Source organism: Ictidomys tridecemlineatus, chromosome 10 (assembly GCF_052094955.1).
Source record: "Ictidomys tridecemlineatus isolate mIctTri1 chromosome 10, mIctTri1.hap1, whole genome shotgun sequence".
In the NCBI taxonomy this organism is placed as follows: Eukaryota; Metazoa; Chordata; class Mammalia; order Rodentia; family Sciuridae; genus Ictidomys; species Ictidomys tridecemlineatus.
Window position 1 is genome coordinate 44,956,150 of NC_135486.1, and position 21,816 is coordinate 44,977,965.

The window sequence follows — 21,816 nt, forward strand, 5'->3', positions numbered from 1 at the left end:
GAATAATTCCAAACCTCTTTTTTTCAGTATTCTTTTTAATAGGTGCCAATATATCCTCATATTTTGAAATTGAAACAGATTAACATTTTTAAAGGTTGTCTTCATCATCAAAAACTCACTGCATCTGTATGATCTTGATTAAAACCAGGCCAAGGGGAGTACAGTTTTATTTCTTTTATCACATGGGTTTTCTTACATTCTTACATTTAATCAGTTTTACTTTTCAGAGTCCATGTAAACACAAATATTATCTTGTTGATTGTTTTAGGTCATTGAAATCATTGCTGCCTTGCAACAACACTGAAAAACATCAGTTGATTGATTTTGATTATTGTAGTCTATACTTAGATAATAGCACAAAGCTATAGTTTGGATTTGAAATATTCCCCAGAGGCCTACATGTAAAAAGACTGGTCCAGTGCAGTTAGGAAGTGGTGGGGCTTAGCTGGAAGAAGTTAGGTCATTGGGTATGTGCCCTAGAACGAAATGTTTCCAGCCCCCTTTTTTCTCACTTTCTTTGTCTCCCTGCTGCCAGGAGGTGAGCAGTTTCTTCCCACATGGGCTCCCTGCATGATATTGTCTTGCCAAGGGTCTAATAACAACAAAGCCAACTGACTGGGTTGAAACCTCTAAATCCATTAACCAAAGTAAACCTTTCCTCCTCATAATTGTTTATCTTATATATTTTATCACAGTAATGAAAAGCTGATGTATACAGTTTCCATCTAAGGGTAGTACATACCTATTTGTAACGTGTATAATATGGCTAACTATATTTAACATTATATTTAACCCAGGTTAACAAGTTTCCCATTTCTTTTGAGTTCTGAACCTCCAGAATTTCCTGATTTATGTTGTTGGACTTGATGGATTGAGATTCCAATTTAGAATTCTCTTGATTTTTATTCCTGTTGTAAAAATGATACATCAAATTAATGCTACTTTTAGAAAAAGGGGTCGGGAGGGAGGAAGGACAGGAAACGGGGTGGAAAATCATGCTATATGTGTTTTAAAACGTACCCTAGAGAATTTCACCTTTATATGCACAAAATACCAATCAAAAGTAAATAAATATAAGAAAGATGAGTAGAGGAAAGAAAATGTGAGATAGAGGTGGCAAAGGGTAGGAGAATGGGGATTGAAATTGAATTCTGTGAATGTATGATTTTGTCAAAATGAACCCAGCTTACTATGTGTAACTATAATGCTCTAAAAAACAAACAAAAAAACCAAATTGATACTACTTACATGTTACAAATGAAGTCAAATCCCCTTTATTGTCATGTCTTAACATTTAATAACATTTATTCAGTGATCACCTTAAGCAAGCTTTTCCAAAGAAAGTCATATGTAGAGTTGGCCTGACACTTTCTCCTGTTATTTTATTAATCTTGGTCTACCTTTTCTTTGTAGTTGTGCTAAGTATTATGCTCAATAGTAGATCTTGTTTATATAGTGAATCGAAATTAGTAAATCCAATGGATAATATAATTTACTCAAGTTGCAACTTCTATAGAAATCATCTTAAACATATTCAGACATTTTTTGTGTAGATTTATATTAATTCTCTGTAGGTAATATAGTACAAGAGGTGATAAAGAAATATGTTGTTTTATCATTGATTCAGTTTTGGAACAGTGTTGAACTATGAGAAGAACTATGATTCTTTGGAATCAGATTGTTCTGGTTTTGAGTACTGACTCAGCCATTTATTAATATTAGTGTAGAGTTGAATACATTACTTCTTTTTTTTCTCCTCTTTTGTTTATTTATATATGGCAGCAGAATGCATTATAGTACCTACTACACATATAGAGCACAACTTTTCATATCTCTGGTGTATACAAAGTATGTTCACACCAATTCATGTCTTCATACATGTACTTTGGATAATAATGACCATCACATTGCACCATCATTTCTAATCCCATGCCCCTTTCTTCCTCTGCCCTATCTAGAGTTTGTCTGTTCCTCCAATGTTCCCTTTCCCTATCCCACTATGAATCAGCCTTCTTATATCAGCTATTCTGGGTCTCTTATTTTTCCAGATGAATTTCATGATTTTTTTTTATTTCTATGAGGAATGTCATTGGGATTTTAATCGGAATTGCATTAAATCTTTATGTTGCTTTTGGAAGTAAGGTCATTTTGATAATATTAATTCTGCCTATTCAAGAGCAAGGTAGATCTTTCCATCTTCTAAGGTGTTCTTTGACTTCTTTCTTTAGGGTTCTGTAATTTTCATTATCTAGATCTTTTACCTCTTTTGTTAGGTTGATTCCCAAGTATTTTATTTTTTTTTTTTTTTGAGGCTATTGTAAGTGGGACAGTTTTCTTCATTTCCCTTTCTGAGGATTTGTCACTGATATACAGAAATGCCTTTGATTTTGGAGTGTTGATTTTATATCCTGCTACTTGCTGAATTAATTTACTAGTTGTAGAAGTTTTCTGGTGGAGCTTTTAGGGTCTTCTAGATATAGAATTATATCATCAGCAAATAGTGCCAATTTGAGTTCTTCTTTTTCTATGTGTATCCCTTTAATCTATTTTGTCTAATTGCTCAGGCTAATGTTTCAAGAACTATGTTAAATAGAAGTGGTGAAAGAGGGCATCCTTGTCTCCTTCCATTTTTTAGAAGGAATGCCTTCAATTTTTCTCCATTTAGAATGATCTTAGCCTGCGGCTTAGCAAAGTTAGCCTTTATGATATTGAGATAGGTTCCTGTTATCCCTAATTTTTCTAGTGTTTTGAACATAAAGGGGTGCTGTATTTTGTCACATGTTTTTTTCTATGTCTGTTGAGATGATCATATGATTCTTATCTTTAAGTCTATTGATGTTCAACATATGGAAATCTACATTTGTAGATTTCCATATGTTGAACCAACCTTACATCCCTGGGATGAATCCCACTTGATTGTGGTATGTGATATTTTTTATATGTTTCAGAATTTTTGCATCTATGTTCATTAGAGATACTGATCTGAAGTTTTAATTCTTTGATGTGTCTTTGCCTGGATTTGAAATCAGGGTGATATTGACCTCATAGAATGAATTTGGAAGTGCTCCTTCATTTTCTATTTCCTGACATAAATTGGAGAATATTGGTATTAGTTCTTTAAAGGTCTTGTAGAGTTTGGCTTTGTATCCATCCGGTCCTGTGCTTTCCTTGGTTGGTAGACTTTTGATGGCATCTTCTGTTTCGTCACTGGAAATTGATCTGTTTAAATTGTGTATGTCATCCTGATTCAATTTGGGCAAATCATATGACTCTAGAAATTTGTCAATACCTTTTATATTTTCTATTTTATTGGAGTACAAGTTTTTAAAATAATTTCTAATTATCTTCTGTATTTCTGTAGTATCTATTGTGATATTTCCTTTTTCATCACGTATATTAGTGATTTGAGTTTTCTCTCTCCGTTAGCATTTCTCTCTCCTTTGTTGCCTAAGGGTTTGTCAATTTTATTTATTTTTTCAAAGAATCAACTTTTCTGTCAGTTTTTTAAATTGTTTCTTTTGTTTCAATTTCCTTGACTCAGCTCTGATTTTAATTATTTCCTGTCTTCTACTGCATTTGGTGTTGATTTGTTGTTCTTTTCCTAGGGCTTTGAGATGTAATGTTAAGTCATTTATTTGTTGACTTTTTCTTCTTTTAAGGAATGAACTTTCCTCTTAGAACTGCTTTCATAGTGTCCTAGGGATTCCGATATATTGTATCTGCATTCTCATTCACCTCTAAAATTTTTTAAATTTCCTCCTTGTTGTCTTCTCCAACCCATTATTCATTCAGTAGCATATTATTTAGTCTTCGTGTGTTGGAGTGGATTTTATTTCTTATTGTATTGTTGATTTCTAATCTCATTACATTATGATCTGATAGAATGCAGGGTAGTAGCTCTACTTTTTTATATTTGCTAAGAGTTGCTTTGTGGCATAGTATACAGTCTATTTTAGAAAAGGATCCATGTGCTGCTGAGAAGATAGTGTATTCTCTCATTGAAGGATGAAATATTCTAAATATGTCAGTTAAGTCTAAGTTATTGATTATATTATTGAGTTTCATAGTCTCTTTGTTCAGCTTTTGTTTGGAAGATCTAGTTATGAAAAAGATGTGTTAAAGTCACCCAAAATTGTTATGTTGTGGTCTACTTGATTCTTGAACTTCAGAAGAGTTTGTTTGATGAACATAGATGCTCCATTGTTTGGGGCATATATATTTATAATTGTTTAGTCTTGTTGGTGTATGGTTCCCTTGATCAGTATTGCAGTGTCCTTCTTTATCCTTTTTGATTGACTTTAGTTTGAAGTCTACTTTATTTCAACTGAGGATGGAAACTCCTGCTAACTCCTGCTTTCTTCTGCAGTCCATGTGAGTATGATTTTTTCTAACCTTTCACATTCAGTCTGTGGATTTCTTTTCCTATGAGATGTGTCTCTTGGAGACAGCACATTGTTGGGTCTTTTTTTTTTTTTTTTCCCCCATCCAATCTGCTAGTCTGTGTCTTGTGATTGGTGAGTTTAGGTCATTGACATTCAGGGTTATTATTGAGATACGATTTGTATTCCCAGCCATTTGTGTTTATTTTTGCTATTTAACGTGACTTGGTTTCTTGTCTGATTAGATTTTTCTTTTTAGTATAATCCTTCCCTCTGCTGATTTTCATCATTGTTTTTCATTTCCTCCTCATGGAATATTTTGCTGAGGATGTTCTGTAGTGCAGTCTTTCTAGTTGTAAATTCTTTTAACTTTTGTTTATCGTGGAAGGTTTTTATTTCATCATCAAATCTAATGCTTAGTTTTGCTGGATATAAGATTCTTGGTTGATATCCATTTTCTTTTTGTTTTGTCAGTTTTTTAAATACCTTTGTATATGTTGTTCCACGATCTCCTGGCTTTGAGGGTTTGGGTTGAAAAGTCTGCTGAGATACGAATTGGTCTCCCCCTCTGTGTGATCTGATTCCTCTCTCTTGCGGCTTTTAAGATTCTGTCCTTATTCATTATAATGTACCTTGGTGTAGATCTGTTGTTTCTTTGTACATTTGGTGTTCTGTAAGCCTCTTGTATTTGATTTTCCAATTCATTCTTCTTGCTTGGGAAATTTTCTGATATTATCTCATTGAAGAGATTGTGTATTCCTTTGGTTTGAAACTCTGTGCCTTCCTGTATCCTAATAACTCTTAGATTTGGTCTTTTGATGATTTCTCATAATTCTTGGTTGTTCTATTCATGGTTTCTTACTCTTCACTGTGTGATCAGCTTTATTTTCGAGTTTATATACTTTGTCTTCATTATATGACTTTCTTTATTCCAAGTGATCTAGTCTTTGGTTATGCTTTCTATTGAGTTTTTTATTTTATTTATTGTATTCTTCATTTCGTGGATTTCTGAGTGTTTTTTTTTTTTTTCTTTTCAGAGTCTCTCTCTCGGAGTAATCTTTTGCTACCTGTATTTGTTCTCTTATCTCATTGTTGGAGTGATCAATTTTTGCCTGTATTTGCTCATTTAGGTCATTCTTTAATTCACAGGTCATTTTAATCATGAACCTTCTGAACTCCTTCTTTGACATTTTGTCAACTTTGCTGTCCATGGGTTCTGTTATTATAGTGTCCTGGTTTGTTTGGGTTACTGTTCTTCCTTGTTTTTTCATGTTGTCTATGTGTCTTCCTTTCTTGTAGTGTGAATCTGAGGTATTAACAGTTTCTTCACTATATTCTTGTAGTACCCGTGCAGATTGTCTGTACCTTAAGGTGATGTTTCCCTTCCAAACCCTGTTGGTGTCCCTCAGTGTATGCTACTGCATTTAAATATGGTGACTGCAATAGCCAAAGTAGCTCGAGGTAATAGTTAAGGTGCCCCAAGATGGAAGCAATGTCTTACAGAGATGGGACTAAAAGGATGGGCTTCACACTCCCTTTGTCATGTCTGCTCTAAAATGCAGCTGCTTGTAGGCCCTGTCTGTTGTCAAAAGTTAGGGGCTATCCTATGCGGAAGGCTATGGTGATGACCGCAATGTCCCAAGATGGAAGTGAGTTAGGCTTAGGCTCCCAAGTTGTGTGTAGGGGGTGTGGTGAACTGGGACCTACCCTGGACCTGGGTACTGTGCAAGTTGGTGTGGTCAGATCTGGGCCAAGGCTAGGCTCAGGTGGGTGCCTGTTGGAGGGGTGGACCCGGGCCTTCTGTGAGCCTGGGTCCCACACGGCTGGTGTGGATGGATCTGGACCAGGGGGCTTGACCTCCCATGGTAGTCGCTGGCCGGAAGAGGCGGTCCTGTGCCAGAGGCTAGGCGGTGGCAGGTGTCTGCCCCTCAGGGCATACTGTGAGCCTGGGTCCTGCACAGGCTGGTGTGGGCTGTCTCTGAATATGTTACTTCTTTGTATCTTACATGAGAATAATAATTGCCATATGACTAGGACTTGTAAGAGAATTATAAATAAAATAATATTAGGTACATGCCATATATAGTATAATTCAGATTTTGTTACCTTTTTCATAGAAGACTAAGAAAGTACAGTACAATCAATATGGTTAAAAAAAATAGTAGGATTTCTTGGGAGTTTTTTTGGGGTGGATGGGGATGGGAGCATATCTTAGAGGAGATTTGGGAAACTTGAGATTGTAGAAATTATCTAGCTATACTTTTTTCCTTTTGTTTTTAGCCACTCCCTTATTGCAATTTGTTGAGGGTCAGCCCTTGACACATTTATTAAAAAAAAAAAAGACAAATAAATTGATGCTTTACTTATTCATATAATCTTAATAGCAACTTTTTGCCTCCGCCCCAAAAAAGGTTATTTTTTTAAAAAGCTGTTTTCTGCCTGATTCTGCCACTCGGTGCAGCTGCTACCCCCAGGAGAAACCACTACTTACTTTTAAATCTAGACCTGTTGGTATTTATACTTTTCTCTATTCCAAACTAACGTGTATGTGGTCATATCTGTGGAGTCATTGATTTCAAGTATTATTTATTGAATTCCTATATTATGTTGGGCAAAGATTTAGTTCTCTTACACAGTCTGTCTCCTTGCCCCTGTCCTCTCAATATAATTAGTTTTTAATTATTTGTTAAATTGGTTTCAAATATTCATTATTATTTCTGTGTATTATTTATCACTGAACGTTGTAATGTTTCTATTTTTTCTTGAAATTAATTTTTTTAATTTTGCTTGATTTTTTTTATGTTTAATTTTCTTAGTATGCTTTCCAAATCAAATTCCTCAGGTAATGCATCTATTGTAATTATTTTCTCTGAGACAGTCTTTCTCCTAGAAGCCTCTATTCTTCTTTGGATGATTGTTCTCTTGGTTTACTCCACAGTTGTCATTCTGGGATAAACTTCCTGTGATATTTTGAATTTCTTCAGATTGATTTCCCTTTCTTAATTTTTATATCTTCTTTTCTCTGTTTACATGAATGTTTTTGTTAAATCATCTCCCAGTGGTTTTGTCAAGTTACAGTGATGATACAACAGCCTATGGTTTTCAGCATCCCTTCCCTTGAAGTCAACACAAGTGCAGGTTGCTCTTTATGCCTGATACATAACTATCATTCTGAGGTTTCTCTTCAGTGTGATCCTGGAGATTCCCTTCCCTTTCTTGTGTGGGATCTTTATTTTTCTAAGTTATTGTCCTTTGGTACTCCCATCTTTTTATAGTGAACATCCTCAGTTTTCCTGAGAAGCTATATTTAAATTAAATTTGGATTGGAGGGGGCTCTTGTTTGCAGTTACTGCGATTTTACCGTAACATTTTAATAATAGTGTGTCTTGAGTATTGAATTTCAAATTGGAGATTATTTTCTTTTGGCATTTCCAAAACATTTGTGTATGGCATTTTTGCTTTTAGAGCAGCTATTGAAAACTTTGAATGTATTCTGATTCCTGATCAATTTTTATGTATGTGACTTCTTTGTTTTCTTTCTAGAAGTTTATAGGATATTTCTCATTGTCCTAAGGTTTTATGATGATGTCTTTAATATGGCTCTTTTTATTTTGTGTGTTGGGTATTCCAGGGCTCTTTTCAATTTAGAAGAGTTTGTTCTTCATTATGGGAATTTTTTATTCATTCCTTCATTTCCTCCCATTCATTTTTGCTCTTTTGTAGAACTCCCATTATTTGTATATTGAACCTCATTGATTGGTCCTCTAGTTATATTACTCCATGTTTTATTATTTTTCTTTTCACTTTGTTTTGTGAAGAATTCCTCACCTCCGTCTTATCACTGTTGTGCCAAGTTTTTTATTTCTGCCATAGTGTTTTTAATTTCAAGCTCTTTGTTATTCTCTTAATATTTATTTTAAAATAATAATTGCTCTTGTTTTATGGATGCAATATATTCTCCTAAGTCTTTGAGAATATTAATGATATTTTCTTTTAAATGTTCTTTTTCAAATTGTTTTCCCTACATATTGGTTTTCTGTTTTTGCATTTTTTGTTGCTTTCTAGCTTCTTCAATGATAATAATACTTAGTTAGTTGTCCATGATTAGTTAGAACCAGTAGTCCTAAAAATGCAATTAGAAGCTGTGAGCATGTGGATATTGTCCACTTTAAACTTCACTGTAGAATTCTCAGGATGAACATTTTATTGGTGACTAGACAGATTTTCTATAGAATACTACTGTTCTTTACCGGGAGGAAAAAGGTCTGCCTGTCTGCATTTTGGGAGCTCATTGTTACAAGGGAGCTGGAATAAATTTTGGGGGTGAGTGTGTGATCTGATCCCATTTTCAATATTGTGCCTATACTATGATTTGTGCTTTGCCATCATATCTCCAGGTGGTTAGTTTTCTGCCAGGTTAGTGTGAGAAATACCTAGAGACCAAGTCAAAGCACAGCTTTTACTCAGTTATCTTTATTTTGGTCCCTCCACTCCAATCCTTACTTCCAGAAGTGCCAGTTACTGTTTTGCAGATTCTTTAGTGTAAATAGGGGTGATTGTCAGCTTTACATTTACCATCTTAAGAGTCACCTTACTTGCATTTGTGTGTGTGTGTGGGGGGGGGTGCTGGGGATTGAACCTAGGGCCTTGTGTATGCAAAGCAAGCACTCTACCAACTGAGCTATATCCCCAGCCCCGACCTTTCTTGCATTTATTGAGTTTCTTGTAGTTTATCTAATTCCCCTCCTTCTCCTTTTTTGGGGGACAGGTGAGGGAATGTGCTGGAAATAGAATTCAGGACCTCTCACATGCTAGACAAGTGCTCTCCCATGGAGCTGCATCCTCATCCCTGGTTCATCTCCTTAAATTGTGTTGCTGTTCTCTCTTCTGATCTTGTACTTGTTGATACCAGTGGAATGTCTAGTTGGGGGTCAAGGTTTTTGGCATCTTGAACATCCGGAAGAAACAGCATAGATTTAGTGATAAGTGAAAGTAACACTACATAAAGTAGGGCAGCATGGGTCCAGAGTGTGGCTCAAGACTCTGATGTCTGGGTAAGTCTTGTCTTACAGACTGGCCTGTGCCTCAATCCCCTCTCTGCAGGGACCTGATCAAAGTCCCATTTGTTTCCATGGTTACTTTATTTTTGCCTAATTAGAATACCGAACCTGTGGCAGGAGTTGTGTTGGAAGTTGTCTTGGTAATGGAACTTACCCTAAACAGGGACTCATCTCCCTGCTTTATACTCCAGCTGGCATTTTCTTATACTTCTGCTTCTGCCACCTTGATGTCCCAAAACTTATACCTCATTGTGCTTTATACCTTTGAAACAGGTTGCTTTTCTTTAGTTTTTCTGTTTACTGAAGTTGAGCAAGCCTACTTATTTATGTTCAAACTGTCATCTCAAGATGACTCTTTTTCCTTGCTGTATATTTTTTTAGCAGATGTATACGTTAAAAATTGAAATTGTCTGTTTAAAAAGTTTTCTTTCTTGAGTTGCCATGTTGACAGATGTTATATAGAATATCTGTTATTAAGACATGGTAATCTATACTTGTTTTTAGTAAATTTTATGTTGTCTATTTTTTTCTCCAATTTGTTGCTTCACAGTGTAAAAACACTACTGTAACGATACCTTGAGTTATGGCCCTACTTAAGGCATACAGAGCTGAGTCTAATACTTATATCCAAAATCTAATGTTGTGTTTCCCAAAATCTTTCTCTTTTGGCCATAAATGTATTTGGTCTTAAAGCAATGAATGGAAACTGTCACTAAGAAATATTTCTCTTTTTATAGACTGGTTATTCTTAGGCTTTATCATATATCAGAATTGTTGGATATCTTGAAGAAAGAGATCTCTGTACCCAATCCCCTTGGGTTTCTGATTCAGTAGGTCTGGAATGAAGCTTGCGATTTGGAACTTCTAACAGGTTTCCAAGTGATACTGGTGATCACACTTTAAAAATCACTGATATACACTATTAATTTCCTGAACTGCAAAAAAACAAGAACATTGCCAAGATCCTCCTGTGAAGATCTACTGAATTGTTACATTTCATATTGATCTTTGAGAAAAACTTTAGGTTTATTCTGTTATTTCTCTCATTGCTTAAACTATATGAATGTTTACAGGAATGGCCTTCTGAGACATGTGAGACAGTTTGTCTCACCATTTTAATTATTCCTTTCCTTGGGGCTAGTATTTTTCTTTTTGAACTACTTGTTTTTTTTAAATATTTTTATTTTATTTTTATGTGGTGCTGAGAATCAAACCCAGTGCCTCATGCATGCTAGGCGAGTACACTACCACTTGAGCCACATCTCCAGCCCATGAACTACTTGTTTAAAGTTTTATCTGACATCTTCCCTCCATCTCTTCCCTTTCTTATTAATTCTTTTGTTTTCTATAGCTTTTCTGGTGCTAGAAGAGTAACTTAGTGTCCATTAGAGGTTTGCTCTTAGAGGGAGCCCTCATGTAGAAGTGTTGCATTTATACCAGTCATGTGAGCTCTTGATTGATAACATGTTGATAGCATGTTGGGTATAGTTGTCCAGACTTGGAGACTTAAAACATTGAGATTGGGCATATTCATATGTAAACACAGATATCAAAGTCAGGACAAGTCTTTGCTGGTGAGAAATTTTGGATATGGCTATACATTTTTAAGAATTTAATTGGAAGCTTTGAATTGTTAATTTGACAGGATAGGTCTTATAATTGTTGGTTATAAGTAGATCTCGACTGGAACAGCTCTTTCTCTTATTTGATGAGAAACTTGGCAAAGAAAATGGCATAAATTAGAGAAAATGGCCTTTTATCCAGTGAAATAGTTTCATCAAAGAGAAGCAGAATTTCAGTTTTACGAATATAGATTTGATTTTATAGAAATAAGTGATGGACAGGTATATTAAAATATTCCAGAAGGAGAGTTCTAAGTTACCTTTCTACTTTATTGTTCTCCTACCAGTGTGGCAGGAGAAATACTAGTACCATTTTTTTGTTGATTTTTATAGTAGCACTGATTTTGTTTATGTTGGTTAAGTTTCAGTATAAAGTGGGCTGATACTTGACATACAAAGTCAATTCTAAAACTTTACTCATCCAGTCTTTGGGTTTTATTTAGGCACAAGCTCTACTTTATTGCTTGACCCTAGGAATATAGGAGTGAGCTAGTAGGACATTTTTAATCTCTTGTAATCTAATAGATGTCTTTAATATCTTCTCTTGAAAATTGCTTCTTGCATGATTAATAACCCCTGTAAAGATAACAACATTATTTTCTAGCAAAAATTCATGTATAATTAAGACTTAGAATTTTCTTTCATACTTAAATTTTTCCAAAATTGTGTGTTTTTATAAATGAGATTTGCAGACTGTTAGCTCTGTGAAGACAGGGATTTTGCTTTGATCATTACTGTATTTCTGACATGAAGAACAGTGCTAGATAACACAGTTCTTAATATTTGTGAAAAGAATGAAAAATTTTATAGCTTAGAGTGCTGCCTATATTGTAATACTTAATACCACAAGGTGGTACTGTTGTACCATGAAATGAAGGCCTGTAATTCCTAGGCTCTCTTATGTATTACTAAATTCTACCACTAAATAAAATGGATGATTACTTACATGTTTATTGCCTACTTCAGTTATTTATAGTTGTAGCGTGTGATTCGTCTTTCATTACATGGTAGGGTCAGGGAGTGACATTATTTCCTAAATAAAGAATAATTGGTTCAAATTTTTATAAAATGTTAAGTGAAATAGCAATCATAAAAATGTAGCATAGTACTGAGATTAGATTACTTTTTTTACCTTTATTTTGGGCAAAAGTGTTTCTTAAATATCTGTTTATATTGAAATAATCTGCCAAGAATTTTTAATAAATTATCACTGAAGGTTAAATAAGTTTGCTTTTGTTTTCAAAAGATTTTAAAAATTGATACCAAACTTGGATTTGACAATATTGTTGTCTCCACTCCAAAAAATTTTACTTTGCTTCCATTTTTCTTTTTGGGATATGTCATTTTATTAATATATAGTTGTTTGTTATATTTTTATATATACCTATATAACTGTATTGTAAAACTAAAGTCAATTTGTGAATTATCTTGGTTTCACTTCTATTGTAGAACCAATTATTAATGATTGAATTGATTTCTGACTATTTTGGTTCTCTGATTTTCCTTAGACTGAAATCAAATCAGAAGATGGCCCAGGTTGGACAATTCTGCGTGATGATTTCATGATGGGTGCGTCTATGAAAGACTGGGACAAGGAAAGCGATGGGCCAGATAACAGCAGACCAGGATCTACAAGTGACTCTGACACATAAAGCAGTCTATAGGAAGCAATATTTGCAATAATTTAATTTTTTCTAGAAAAATACTTTATCCTGTGACAACTGGGGAATTATAAGGATAGCATTTGGAAGGTGGGGGTCCCAAAGAATTTTAGCAGCTTTGGTGTTTCCTCTTTTCACATAAATTTTGTTAAAATTATATTTTCAACTTCACATAATTTAAAGCATTTTTCCTCAAAACATTTGTTAAAGAGAAATATTATTTCTATTTGACCACCATTTTTCTGGGATCATTACATATGTACACATATTGATCATGTCTATTGGTATATTGTTTTAATATCACCAGTGTTTGTAGAAATGTATTATCAATTCATAATTAAAATTAATGCTTTAAAGTTCATAATCCTGCCTTCTAATTCATACATCTGTGTAGTTCAGGGGAATAATTTGTGACACCTTGTTTTGTTCAGCTGTTGAGGAAAAAGAAACCTATGCTGTATTTAAAATTATAGTATTTCTGACATGGGTTGTTGTTTGTATTTAGATAAGCTGGAATGTGCAATTTAAGATACACCTGATTGCCACTTTTTACCTCCTTTTGTATACTGAATAATATAAAGACATTTTTAAGTGTTAGATTACTTTTGCATGAGAATACTGAGGTGGAAATTCTTATGTATTTTTTTAATAATTAAACATAATTTGTTAGGAAGCTTATTGGACATGTTTTAGTGTCTCTATCTGTCTCTCTCCTTTTTCTCTCTCTTTGCCTTGAACAATTTAGTTAGTATAAATTCTTTCATGGACTACTTGTGAGTAGTCAGAGAAGAATCAGAAAACAAGTAATCTGCATCAGATACTGCATCTAATTTGAGACTTGGCTCCGTATCACCTTGAAGGTAATTACATTGGATGACTTTCATATCTGGTTGTTAAAATGAGAAAAGTAAAACTGTTTATTAATTATCATTTCTGTGAAACTTGGCCCAAGATCTAAAGTTTGTAAGAGAATTTGATAAATCTGATCTATTCCTTTCTGAAAAGGATCCATCCCTTTCCTCAGTTTTCCATCGTAAAAATAGTTTCCTCCTCTCCCCACAATTGTACACACTTGCATAAATTTATATATTCAAGGACAATCCTATACCAATCACAATGGGCAAGAGTAGAGATGTTTATATTTTCAAACAAGTATTATATGACTAAAGTTAAGTTAGCTCATGGCTTGGTATTTGTTATCATAAAGGAAAGTATACACTGATGGTTAAAATAGCAAAGCTCAAAATGCAGTTTTGAGTTTATCTTGACTTTTAAACTTTAGTGTCTTATTAAATCATAGAGCTCCCATTTTGTTATTTTAATATAAGTAAATATGAACCAAAAATTCTTAGTAGTAATGTAGGAATGCTTAATATCCCAATATAACTTAACACAGAATAAATATTTCAATATACTCTACAGTTAATTTTGAAAAAAAAAATAGTGCAACACTTGTAAATTTCTGTTCCCAGAACTAGAGATTATACTATATTGTCTTTCATTAAACTTGTTTTTAGGTCATACTGAATTTTTTTCAAAAATTTTTCTGAATAGCACATTCAAGTGATAAAAATGGTAAATAGCTTTTCTTTACTAATTGCTTTAAAACATACATGCTTATAATCCTTTGTTTAATTTAGAAAAATCGAACAAGGTTTTCAAATTGGAAGTAATAAGAATATTTTCAGATTTTCTTCATTTCAATTTGAAAATAAAATTGAGGTGCTTGGTTAAGGGGGGAAGTTTCTTGTTAGAAGGCTATAAAAAATTTATATAGATGAAATGTCTTCTGTATGTTAATATTTCTGCATATTGGCTATAAATATTTAAGCAAAAATCACTGTATAAATATGAATCTAAAGATGGGCATGTTTAGAAACCAAGTGTGAACTATAGATGGATGTTTTAAATAGTCTAGCTCCCTACTCATATTACTTTGTATTACAACCTTTAAATTCTTCTGGCATCAGTTAGATGAAGAATTCTGTGTCTGTTAATCTTTCTACATTATCTTTGAATTCTGTAAAGTAGGGAAAGAGAAAGAACTGTAATCCCATCCTACCTCTCCTTCATTTATCTAAACATAACAATATTAGGATTTTATTTTGGGTAACTAGAGTAATATAGTAAAGAAATTACTTTTCTCTATTTAGAAAGAGCTATGCAAAATAGAAGCCAATAATTTAAAGGTATTATTACCTGGTCTGAATATTTAGATGAGTGGGGTTAATATTTACACTGGTTACGGTTTCTAAGCATTGAAATTTGAAAATCAAAAGTGGTACTTGTTTAGGACTGAAAATAACTTAGAATCATTGTAGGTTAGCACTTTAGGGTGGAAGTTCAGAACATGAAATTGGAGTACTTACTTTATTTTCAGGGTACCTAGAATTCTTCATGGCTCAATAATTATTTCACCGATTCCAAAATATTCCTTTAAAACTCTTAGACGGAATAGTTCAGAAGCTTACCTTCAGTACTAGGAGCCTAATATGACTCATTAAAAGGTTCTGGAAGGCTTGAGGGCAAGTCCGAGTTCTTTAAAATATTTTGTCTTTTAAAACATGGGTGAAGAAAGAGGTGTATAAGTTTGGGAAACCTCTTAGGGCTTTTTAATCAATGTGTTATGCAAATATAAATATACTTTTTATTCAGTGGCCACCAACTAAACTAATCCTGTATCTCTGCTCGTCTTCAGGCTGCATGAGTACTACAGAACTTTATTATAAAGCCATTGGATTATGGTTTATAGATGACTAAAGATGTTCTATTGAAATGTAAATGCAGAGAAGGTATAAAGTTGAAGTGTGAACAGAAACATGAACAAACTGAAAGCATGAATTTTGTTGCCCAAGAGTTAAAGGAATTATAAAATCTAAGAAGGTGCTTAAAATAGATTCTTCAAGAAGCATACTACTGTAGAAAAGATTGTAGATCAAATAAATAAGCTGGTACTTTTGCATCTTTTGGTTAATTTTTTTCTTTTAATATGTATATAAACAGCAAATTGTGCATTTTTAACTTAGATGAGAATTAATTTAGTTGCTGTTATTTCTTGTGTTAAGGGTCTTAATAGAATTTGAAAGGTCCTCGACATAGCATTGACTGAATACCCATTGTGAGAACTGCACTAAAACTTCCTTTCTCAAATTCATGTATTAGGATTGGTATGACTTTATGTGTGATAGATATAGAGGCTGTCAAGACTTGAGGACGAAGACTATTTGAGGTGAATTGGCAGTAGAGAAAAATTTTGGAAATAGGAGAGAGAACTTACTTTGTACCTACAAAAAGCTCTCTTATTCATTCCCCAAGAAAACAGGAATCTGAATTGTAGCCAGTAGGATAGATGAATCTTACTGACTACTGCAGCGGAGGTAGGCCTGGTAAATTTTTTTACCTGGTGAGATTTTTCTGAAATTTTATTTTAATATATTAGTCAAGGGGACCTCTATATAGATTAAGGAGAAGAATGATATTTGAGGTGAAGAATAAGATATTTAGAATTGTGACTGGTATTTTAACAAAATGCTAAGTTCTAATGAATCTAATCAGAACTATGTAGATGGAAGATATATTTTAACTACTTATAATTATAAATTTTTTAAAGAGTGTTTTCTAAGTTAGAGAGCCACCTTACTATTTTTCATCCAGTCTACTAAACATATTTTAGTAAGTTGGAATTTAGGACTTTATATCTAGATCAGTGGTGAACCTTTTATCTTATCCTACTTTTTTAAGAAAAATTATGTCCAATATCACTTGACCCCTTCCCCTCTCTGGAGCAGGAATATATAGATTTCTGTTAATGTTCTTTTACTTTAAACTAAATAAGATAAGCAAGGATATATACTAGAAAAGTCAGCATAATTCCTTATAATTTGAGTCACTAGGTCATTCCTGTCCAACAGTACTCTTCTGTGCTGATGGAAATATTTTGTCCATACTAATAGGTAATCACTAGCTCAAGTGGCCATTTCATTTAGTTATATAGCAGAACTAAATCTTTAATTTTACTTAATTACTTTAAATTTTAAAAGCTCCATGTGTCTAATAGGTCTATTACAGCTATAAAGAGAATAGTCAGAGTATATATTTTAGTCTAATAAAAGGACAGTAGATTTTGGAATCATAAATTTATCTTGAACTTTTTCTGTAAAATTTTATGGATATATTTATCCAAATAAATATTGGTAAATACTGATATAATTTCATTGGTTGAATTTTTCATTTCTTTTTTGACTATTTTATAAGAGACAAATTGCTTTATAATTAAATGGTATCCTGGATAACTGTTTGTCCTTATAAGTAGGCTATTCTTGGTAACAAATAGCATCTGATCCGCCCGCCCCCCCCCCAACCCAGTACCAGGGATTGAACCCAGGGGCACTTAACCAGTGATCCACATCCCCAGCCCATTTTATTTTGAGACAGGGTTTCAGCAGTTGCTTAGGGGCTCTATAAGTTGTTGAAGCTGGCTTTGAACTTGCGATCCTCCTGCCTCAAGCCTCCCAAGTCACTGGGATTAGCGTCTGATTTTTAACATTACTGTTTGAAGTTTTTTATAATTAGCACACCAAACTTAAGATCTTATTACTATACCCCAAGAGTTTAGATTTATGATGTATTGAAAAGGATGTATTGAGCACTGCTGGAGCAACAGGTGCCAGACACCATTCTAGTTTTGAATTCCCATGATTTGCACTCATATCTGGGTGCTCACTTATTTAGCAGGTTTTCTGAGAAACTGCTTTAAATTGTAGGACCCTCTTAAGTCTCCCAGTCTATTCTAGTATACTGTCCACATATTGCCAGAACAATTGTAGGTTGCAGATTTGCAGGGTTGGGGGGGATAGAAAACAAAGAACCAATGAATGTTATTAGCATAGCCAGTTTAAGATGATGAGGTGTTAACCACATTTGTATAAATAACAGTTTCTCTAACCCCTGAATCATTATCCTGCATTTTAATGCACTTGGTTCATAAACATCAAAGCAAGAACACCACATTTGTATGGGGTCAGGACCAACTGGGGCCCAGAATGGAGAGACAGCTGAGAGCTGTGTGCATGTGCGTGGGTGGCCTTGCAGCTGTTGATTCACCCTCAGGCTACTAGACAGTTGCCTCTTTGCTCCTGCAGAACCAGACTTCAGTCTTAGGTAAAAATGTTTCCCCTCCCTTGGAAAGGACATAAACAATGAGTTGACATCAGTTCTGAAAACATCAAGGAGGCAGCCAGACACAGCAGTTAGTCTGAAATACTGAGCAGTACCAAGCATAACATCAGGGCTGTTTCTGACACAATAATATTTGTCTTTGTACAATAACACTGGATTCTCTTAAGTGTATTATAAATATAAAAGCCCATCATTCACAAAGTTCAGTGTGATTTTATCCTTTGCAAATGGCACCAATGTGAGGAATAACTTTATTGCATGAGTAATAACTGCCATATCTTGGTTGTCTCTAGATGCTGAGATATACTTCTTAACAATAAATGAAATTATATTTACATTTTAGGAAATACCAGTATTTATTGTTACATGAGGGCATAATTTTGGAATAAACTAAGTTCAGAAGTCAGTTTGGACTCTTATTAGCTATGTGTTCTATCACAAATCTCTTAAATTCTGAAACTGGCATGTAAATCAGGTATCATTAATGTATGCACAATGCCTGTGTAGCACAGTACCTGATGTGTGATAAGCCTTCAAGAAGTGTTCTCTATTTTTCATTTGGAGGTTTAGATGCTATGCTTCTAGATTTGACATTCTTTCTTCGGTACATAATTATAAATAAATAAAGCCCCCCCCCAATAAAAATATAAGGTCTAACATATACTGGATACTTAACTGAGGTCTAGGAATGTTCCTGGAATCCCTCTCAAGAATTCTTAAGATTCCGGTTATATACAATACTATGTGAACAATATTGTAGAATTTTTCTTAATCATCAGAAATTTTAAACATCCTCCAAGTAACATGAAGACATTTATGTAAACTATACAACTTCAACTTTTATGCTACCATTTAAGTGTCACTGTGAAGACATGAAAACATGTCACTCATATGCTAGTTAAATGTAAACATTATGAATAGTCTTAAGTAAAAAATTTAAGTGCTCCAAATATATTAAATGAATATAGAATGTATAGTATTTTTTTAAGAACATGATTTTAAGCCAGGCTTGGTGGTGCATCCCTGTAATTCCAGCTACACTGGAGTCTGAGGTGGGAGGATTGCAGATAATTAGGCGGATTCAAAATAAAAAGGCCCAGGGATGTATCCCAGTTGTTGAAGGTTTTGCCTGGCATGGGTGAGGCACTAGTTCCAATTTTCAGTACCACAAAAAAGAAGAATGTAGTTTTAATAGTCTGAAAAGGCTCACATTGAGTAAAATAATCCTGACATTTATGAGATTCTAAAACATGTTTTTTTGCCTACTTACTCTGTTCTAAAACCCAAACTCTAAATAATGTTTAAACACTTTTAGGGTTCAGGGAGAGGTATATGCATTAGATGAATATTAAGAGTCTTGTTGGCTAGAATCCTGGATTATTTTTTAAATTTTACTAATTATGCTGCAGTGAACAATGAACATAAAAAATTTTACTCTCATTTTCACCTGTTTGTCTTCTTTTTTTTTTTTTAATGGAAACCTATTTTCTTGTTTTACTTTAGTGCATCTTTATCTATGGTTTTACCTTCTGCAATTTCAGTTACCCATGGGTACTCATGATATGAAAATATATGGAAAATTCCACAAATATAAAGTTCATATGTCTTAATTTTATGCCATTCTGTAGTATGATAAGTTGTTGGACAGTTCTGCCTGAGATATGAATCATCCCTTTGTCCACTGTGTCCACACTGTATATACTACCCATCCATTAGTAGCCATCTTGGTTATCAGATTTGACTGTTGTGGTATTGCAGTACTTATATTCAAAACTCTTATTTAATAATGCTCTAACGTGCAGGAGTTGATGTTGACAATTTGGATATTGCCAAAAAGAAGCTGTAAAGTGTTTTCTTTAAATAAAAAGGTGAATGTTCTCAAGTTAATAAGAGAAAAAAAATACTGAGTTGCTAAGATCTGCATAAAATATACTCTCAAAGCATTTTGAGAGCAATCACATTCATATAACATTCCAGTATATTGTTATTCTGTATTGTTATCATTAATGTCTGCCTGATTTATAACAATGAAACTTTATCATAAGTGTATATAGACAGGAATAAACATACTATACAGGGTTGGGTACTGTCCACAGTTTTAGGGGCCTACTCTATTTTTTAAATGTTGCCGTGAAAAATTTATATCTTAATTATCTGGATATGGCAGAAATGGACCTACTAGTATGACTAGAGTGCTGTCCAATCTTTTGTCTATTGGGAATTTACTGTGTATTGATATTGTTCTTTGTAGTACTAAGATAACAATATATTGTCCGTGCCCTGTGTTTGTTAGTGGAATTAAATGACTTACGATGCAAGCGACTGATTTTTTTTTTTTGCTATTATGAATTTAAATATTCACATTATGCTTTATACATGAGAACTAGATTTTAGCTTAGAAGGTTATTTTCTTGGAGATAATAGATAACCAAAACTTTGTAATTAAGGATGACCTATTGCTTCGGATTTACAATGTTTTCTAAAAATACCTGTTTTACGATATTTATGAAAAATTATAATTTTTATGTGCACTAACAGTAAATCAATAGAATATATTCTTGAGGTGGAAGTGTTATATATGTGACAATTTTTTAAAGGATTTTATAGCAGACAAGTAGTAGGTGATTGTTTAATAAGCTGTGATGAAAATAATAAGTAAATAAGCATGTTGGTTTTCTTGAAATGTAAAATTAAAAGACATACCACTGTTCTCCTCTAGGTGGCATGGTCTAGACTGTCACTGAAACAACTGATAATTTTTTTTTTCCCCACTATAAACTAGTGGCCAGTTTTTAAACAATTGGTATAATTGTGGTGTTGATCAATTGTTACAACTGGTCAGATAACCATATTGATGTTAGGACAGTCTCTTCTTTAATGATCTTAATTGACTTAAAATTATAAAACAAATACCTTAAAGAAATAAATATTAAACCCAAATCATTTTTCTATGATGCTGGAGTCATTTGGGGTCACAGTGACACTCCCATTTTTTAATTTATTCCTTTAGTTTGTGTAAATATCATGCCATTTGCTAGAAACTATAGATGCTTTTATACCCAAAAGAACATATAAAGATGTAACTGAAATAATCTAAAGAGAAACCACAAATGTTAGGAATCTTGATCCCCCCAAATTTTCAGGTTAATAGGAAACAACCTTTTCAATTACAAGATTGACTTTCCAGGCATCTCTGATTTTGTGAAGGCCGTTACTGTTTATTAATGGAAAAAATCAACATGTAAAAAGTCAGTATTATGTTATCCATCAGCACATAATACTTCTTGTGTTTTGTATTGAAACTAAAATAAAAAGGGGCAAAACACCTTCTACTTGTGAGATTCCTTAGTCTCTTATTTGCTTTCCAAAATTTAAAAATTTATTTCTCAGGCTCCACACAGAATACGTGAAACAGCTGTTTATCTGGAATCATCATTTTATTTATCCTCTTCTTCCTTTCTGCATGGCAGATTGGCTTTTATGGGTCTCAAAGAATCTTGACCAAGCACCTGTTGGAGACTTCATTTTTGTGATGGTGCAAGTTATATATCAGTGTTAAATTTGTACAGGTAAGCAATTTTAAAGTGTAGCTGTAGTGAAATTTTAGAATTTGCTGCAGGGGCAAAGCAGAAAGACTTGGAAATATGTAAAATACAGTATCACCATTGTATTAAAAAAGGTGAGAGTCTGACCAGTTTATTCTTACAGGTTCAGATTTTAAAGTGGCTTCATATTATAGTGATTACCTGGGGCAGTCTTGTTTTACCCCTGTTGTCTTAATGTATTTATGAAAGGCATCCTCTTCATGCCTACAAGTTCTTATGTTTGTATTATTGCTCTAGTTCTACAGACTTTGTTTCAAACTTTCTTTTATAAGACTTGAAATAATTATCAGCATGTGTGATCAAGAGTGTCA

At 33.6% G+C, this 21,816-nt stretch overlaps 1 protein-coding gene across 2 annotated transcripts in view; it reads left to right on the plus strand.

The window, feature by feature from the left end:
- The window catches only part of Rrp15 (ribosomal RNA processing 15 homolog), a 55,838-nt gene extending 34,606 nt beyond the window's left edge, over positions 1–21,232 (plus strand). The window contains exons 5-6 of one of the 2 annotated variants that reach the window (XM_078022835.1): positions 4,303–4,371; positions 12,570–12,764. In XM_078022835.1, coding sequence (XP_077878961.1) covers positions 4,303–4,347 — 45 coding nt within the window. In that variant the 3' untranslated portion in view covers positions 4,348–4,371; positions 12,570–12,764. Of the gene's footprint in view, positions 1–4,302; positions 4,372–12,569 lie in introns of both variants that reach the window. The other variant, XM_005334958.5, reaches the window with a different exon arrangement.
- Positions 21,233–21,816: the final 584 nt, after the last annotated feature.